This window comes from Nestor notabilis, unplaced genomic scaffold, assembly GCF_000696875.1.
Source record: "Nestor notabilis isolate BGI_N333 unplaced genomic scaffold, ASM69687v1 scaffold21241, whole genome shotgun sequence".
In the NCBI taxonomy this organism is placed as follows: Eukaryota; Metazoa; Chordata; class Aves; order Psittaciformes; family Psittacidae; genus Nestor; species Nestor notabilis.
In genome coordinates, this window is record NW_009916373.1 from 10,211 (window position 1) to 15,945 (window position 5,735).

Genomic DNA, 5,735 nt, shown 5'->3' on the forward strand with positions numbered 1-5,735 from the left:
CAGTGTGTGGTGTCCCTGCTCATGGCAGGGGGGTTGGAACTAGATGATCTTAAGGTCCTTTCCAACCCAAACTGTTCTGTGATTCTATGACTGTTTATGATTTGGAGCAGTCCTTTGTTGGTTGTCTGTGTGCAGAAGCTAAGCAGGATGCTTCTGTGCTATGTGCTCAGCAAAGGGCACACACAGCTGCTGAGCAGGAGTGCAGGCTGTGCTCCGGTGCTGCTGTGCAGGTACCAGGAGTCAGCAGAGGCTTTGCTGGTAAAAGAAAAATAGATAAGGGACAAAATGAGACGTTTATGATTTGGAGCAGTCCTTTGTTGGTTGTCTGTGTGCAGAAGCTAAGCAGGATGCTTCTGTGCTATGTGCTCAGCAAAGGGCACACACAGCTGCTGAGCAGGAGTGCAGGCTGTGCTCCGGTGCTGCTGTGCAGGTACCAGGAGTCAGCAGAGGCTTTGCTGGTAAAAGAAAAATAGATAAGGGACAAAATGAGACATGGAAGAGGCTGACAGAGCTGGGCTGGGTCAGCCTGGAGAAGAGAAGGCTCCTGTAGGGGACACCTTAGAGCAGCTCCCGGGCCTAAAGGGGCTCCAGGAAACCTGGAGAGGGGCTTTGGACAAGGGCCTGGAGGGACAGGACAAGGGCAATGGCTTGAACCTGCCAGAGGGGAGATTGAGATGAGCTCTGAGGCAGAAGCTCTTCCCTGTGAGGGTGCTGAGGCGCTGGCACAGGGTGCCCAGAGAAGCTGTGGCTGGCCCATCCCTGGCAGTGTTCAAGGCCAGCTTGGACACAGGGGCTTGGAGCAACCTGCTCTAGTGGAAGGTGTCCCTGCCTGTGGCAGGGAGTTGGAACTGGGTGAGCTTTAAGGGCCCTTCCAACCCAAACCAGGCTGGGATACTGCAGATCGAGGAAGACATAAGACTTGCTGGTAGATATGCAGGTTCTCTTTTAATCAAATGAAGAAATCTCAGCTTTTTAGTCTTGATGCTTGGAGGAGGTTACTCGAGCATTACTTGGTGCATTATCTAATCCTTGTTTTCTTTCAATACTGATTTCAGTTGCATTGAGGAAAAAGAAGTCTTGCTTTCCTTAACCCCCATACTCTTTGTTTGTTTGTTTGTTTTTTTACCCCTGTCTTTGTAGAATAACCAAGCAGACTTAGAGAATGCTACAGAAGTGCTTTCTGGGTACCTTGAGCGAGATATATCCCAAGATTCGCTGCAAGACATAAAGCAGAAAGTGCAGGATAAGTACAGGTTTGTTGTCTGAATAATCGTTTACCTCAAAGCTGCCTGTATTCTCATCCCACGTGACAGGTAGTGGCACGTGTACTTGCCAAGCTATGGTTTCTCCAGAGTCATATCCCTGGGAAGCTGTTTGCTCTTGGCCTTCTGCCATACACTGTGATCATCAGCCAGACCCTGGGCATCAGAGAACAGCAGTGGCGGTGTCCCACACCAGCCCCTGGTCCTCAGCGGTGAAGCCCTCACACAGATGCTGGCAGCAGGATTCTGTGTGCCCTGGCTGGGACCAGCCCCTGGGGAGGTGACAGTCTGCAGGGAGAGGCTCCAGCACTGCCTTGTATCCGCTCTGCTGAGCAGTAGCGAGAAGATTTAATCCCATAATGGAAGGAACTTGTGACCAGAAGCTACAGCTTTTAATACAGTGCTGTTCCTGCACAGGAGTGCGTGGGAATGGCCAGGACCAAGATGGGACCTGTGTAGTGAGGGCTGAAGAACAAGGAGTGATTCTATTGTTCCAGGCTGACAGCTTTGGCTTAGGATGAGTTGCCATAAGGGAGCAATCAGCTCTTATTCATCTGGTTTTGGTCTATTTCTGCAAAAAGTGGGTGTAGAAAAGCTGTCCTTAAGAGAGAGGGAGGAGAGCAGAGGAACCAGGGTCCAGGTGGCACAAGTGCCAAGGGTTTTCACACTCCCAGGGGAATCACTTCTGCACAGTGGAAAAATACAAAGCTGGGAATGCAGATGAGTCACAGGATTAGGGCTTGTGTTTTTGAGGCATTTTGCCAAAGTCACTGAATTTGTTATGCCTGGCTTAGGGGGGAAATAAAGCCAAAATAGGGTGAGCTGTAGTGACTAAAGTACTCTGGGGGGTGGCAGTAGCCATTAAGTTTTAGTGGGCTTGTGGCTTTTACATAGTCTGGCAGCACGGCTGGGGCTGGAAAAGACTTACCAGACCTTCTCCTTTGAGGTATTTTGTGATTAATGCTCTTAAGACAACCATTAAGTTGGTATCTCAGATCAAGCTGCATGTTCAGTTAAGTCCTTTGAAACGGGATGCGCTTCTAGGCACGGTAACAACTATCCAGAAGAAATTAAAACCTAATAGAGCCTGAACTGCCTGAAAACACAGTGTCCCAAAACTGCTTTCATGTTTCTGGCATGAAAGTATGCAACTGTCAAGCCCATGCAAGTCCCATATTAACTAGTTCAGTCATGTCTTAATCGTGTCCTGCACAGTGCTCTTTGTGTGCCGGTTATGGTGTAAGACTGGGACCGAGGATGTTGTTGGCGTGGGTTTAAAGAGCTCTGGGAACGTGCAGGACCTGACCCCATAGTTGGTTTGGTTTGAGCTGTTCCAATCCCTTAGCTTGCAAAGACACTTCTAGAAAGTGGGATTAAACCCCCCCCAGCAAAATGACTGAAGTTGGGAGAGCAGCAACTGTGTGTGTTTGCTGTCACATGCGTCAGAAGATCAGTGGGACTTTGTGTGCGATGACTTCTGTTCTAAGAGCCGATAGTGGTGAGAAGAGGCAGAGCAGTTTCATCCAGATAAATCTGCAGGAAACTGAAGCACACAGTTCCCATCAGGAACCAGCAGCTTGGCAGTCGGCTCCTGGTTTCCAGTTTCTCCCGTTCCAGCCCAGAGTGGTGTGTTGTGTGCTGGTGATCCATGAACTGGCTCCACAGCTGGGCATTGGAGCTGTAACTGAGACTTGTCTTGTTCCCTGCGTGCCTGAAGATGCTGGAGGCTTTGATATCACCACTGGAAGGGGTTTAATTCGGAAATGCTGCTGCTTATTTATCATTTGCTCTTTGGAACCTGAATACTTTAAATGTTTCTCTGCTTTTTATCTTTTTAGTTGGCTAACGCACCCGAAATGAACATGGCATCTTTTGATATGTTCCTATGATATCACTTTTCCTCAGTATCATTGATCCTGGTAGGACTGTACCTAACTCTGGGATCAGGTTTTATCTGCAGCTTTGTAGAAGCGAGTGTAGGTGGGAAGACCCCGCAGGGTGTAGTAACCCTGTGAGAGCCAAGAGTTGCAATGCAAGGTAACGCTTGAACTCCATCCAGCCCAGCAACCCTTTTTGTAGCCAGAAGGACCGCTTCCATCTCCACTGGGTTTCTAGAGGGTGAATGAAACTGGGTTTTGCCCAGCTAGCCTCCTGGTTTTTGTCATCCTGCTACAGCTTAGGGTAGGCACCAGCCCATGTTTGAGGGAGCTTCAGCCTATTTTGGGTGTCACTGCTGTGACACAGACCTGTGCTCTGGCTTCAGCACTTTGCAGCCACCGCTTCTTCCTTTTCCAGTTGTTAGTGGCGGTTTCTCAGCTGTAGGGATGCTTTTGCATGGGAAGCTCTAAATTTGCATGCTGTTTTTGCAGCCAGGGACCTGCAGCTGAGTGACTGGAGTAACTCAAGTCTTAATTAGTGCTGTTAACGGGCGACGAAGTCCCTTCTCGGGGGGATCTCCTCTTTTGGAAGCGAGGCTTAATGTAGGTCTGCATTGCTGGCTGCCGGCACTGAGCTGTGGTTCCTGATGTGCTTCCTCTGTGCTCTTCCTCTTTGTCCCAGATACTGCGAGAGCCGACGAAGGGTTTTGTTGCAGCATGTGCATGAAGGCTACGAGAAGGACCTGTGGGAATACATCGAGGACTGAGCCTGGCCCTGCATAAAATGAACTCTGAAACCTTTCCCATCTCTAGAGTGCTCATGCAATTCCAATAAACACACACAAGGCGCTCCGCCTATTACCACCGCTGGTCTGTAGTACTGGGATTCTGTTTTGTTAACAGAACATTTAAGTAAATTATATTGTAATAAAAAACAAAGGTAGATAACCCATTGTACAACAGTATTCTAGGTGGCCAACACGCGTGTGACAGACGCACTAAAAAGGAAAAACCCTCCAACTTTAACTTGTAACGTAGCTTCATTCTCCAAGCAGACTCCTTTTTTTCTTTTCTATCTTTCTTTTCCTGTGTGTAGTACAGATGAAATTTAAACCAGTTTCTTGACACTGCTTTTCATGTCCAAACCAGCCATTTTGATGTACTTTGGTAAGGGGGGGAAGGCTCTCCCTACCCCCCTCCTCCTCCTCTCTGCCACCCAAGTACATGAATGAATGTGGATTTGGATCGTTGTAAAGGTGATTCTTGGGGAGGGGAGGGGAGGAAGGGGGGTACACAGACATGAAGAAAAAAAAACCAACAAAAAAACCTTTGTATATGACTTTTAAAACAAAAAGAGGACAACACAGTATTTTTCAAAGTTGTATATAGCGCATATGCATGGACAAAGAGCAAGCGTGGCACGTGTTTGCATAATGTTTAATTACAAAAAAAAATATTTATTCTTTAAAAATCTTCAAGATTATGTCTATTTGCTGTGCAGTTTCTTTCAGTTTGGTTTGGTTTGCCCTGGGCTGGGGCGGGGGGAGCGTGTGCTGCTGTAGTGAATATACAGTTTAGTTCATTTCTTTCCGGAAGGCTTTTCCCAGAGCAGTAGCTTCTCCTCTTCCTTCTGTGTGTGTTTCCATCCACCGCTGGCGCCGGCCCTGTCCCCTTACGCAGCTCCTGGCGCTCGGTGACCCGTGTGCGTCGCGGGAGCAACTCAGGAGCCTCCGGTTCAGGATGAGTTTTGCCTTTTAGTCTATTTTGGTTTGGCCCTGGATCAATACCTACCCCAATCCAGCTCTGCTGTTCCCACCTGTGCACGCAGGACACGTGCTCTGACCCCAGAGGAGGGGTGTGTGTGGATTCAGAGTTCTAATTCCAAGGCAGGAAAAGGAAGGGGTGTTTCTGCACCGCTTCTCACAAGACTTAATGGACAAATTTCGGCTGTGGATCTCCTCTCTTTCCCCCTCTCACCTGTCAAACGGACCCTTCCTTGCTGTTTGAGTTTCACTTACATTATAACGAGTCATAACATTGAAAAGGAAAGATGATTGCATTGTCTTTGTGTTTGTTTTGGGCTCAATTACTGGGCGTCCTGTCCTGGCACATATTTAACACTCCATCTAGTGCAGTAGAAGTTGAAATCAGCGGACTATTTTTCAATTAAAAGGGGAAAGAACTAACGAGTTAGCTGCTGAGTCCATTTTTATTATTTCTGTAACAAGAGCTATGTTAAAGTAAACAATTGGTGGTGGTTTTATTAAATTTACTCCTGTATAGGAATTCCTTTTGTGGTATTTTTCGCCAGGTTAGTGGCCTCAAAGGCTTTCTGCCAGCTGCAAGGGGGAATCAACCTGCAAAGGGCTGAATGAAGGCAGGGCTTAAATACCAAATGTCGTTTGAGCTCCCTCACCGATGGCTCCCGGCACTTCCAGCGGTGTAGTCTGGTCCCTCTGTACCTGTTTTCCCCTTCAGCCCTCCCAACACTGGCTTGTTTTCCTATGGGATTCATGTGAGAGCACCCGCACCACAGCCCGCCTTCCCCGTGCTCTCTGCTGCTGCTCCAGGGGCTGCGTGGGGACCGGCGCTGCCT

The 5,735-nt window shown here is 48.3% G+C and overlaps 1 protein-coding gene across 1 annotated transcript in view; it reads left to right on the forward strand.

Moving 5' to 3' along the window:
• The window catches only part of LOC104413537 (E3 ubiquitin-protein ligase ARIH1-like), a gene marked incomplete at its 5' end in the record, with an annotated part of 7,637 nt that extends 3,326 nt beyond the window's left edge, over positions 1–4,311 (forward strand). Inside the window, 2 exons of the mRNA XM_010024552.1 lie at positions 1,141–1,253; positions 3,822–4,311. Of these exons, the coding sequence (XP_010022854.1) occupies positions 1,141–1,253; positions 3,822–3,906 (198 nt within the window). The remainder of the gene's footprint in view (positions 1–1,140; positions 1,254–3,821) is intronic.
• Between the last annotated feature and the right edge of the window lie 1,424 nt (positions 4,312–5,735).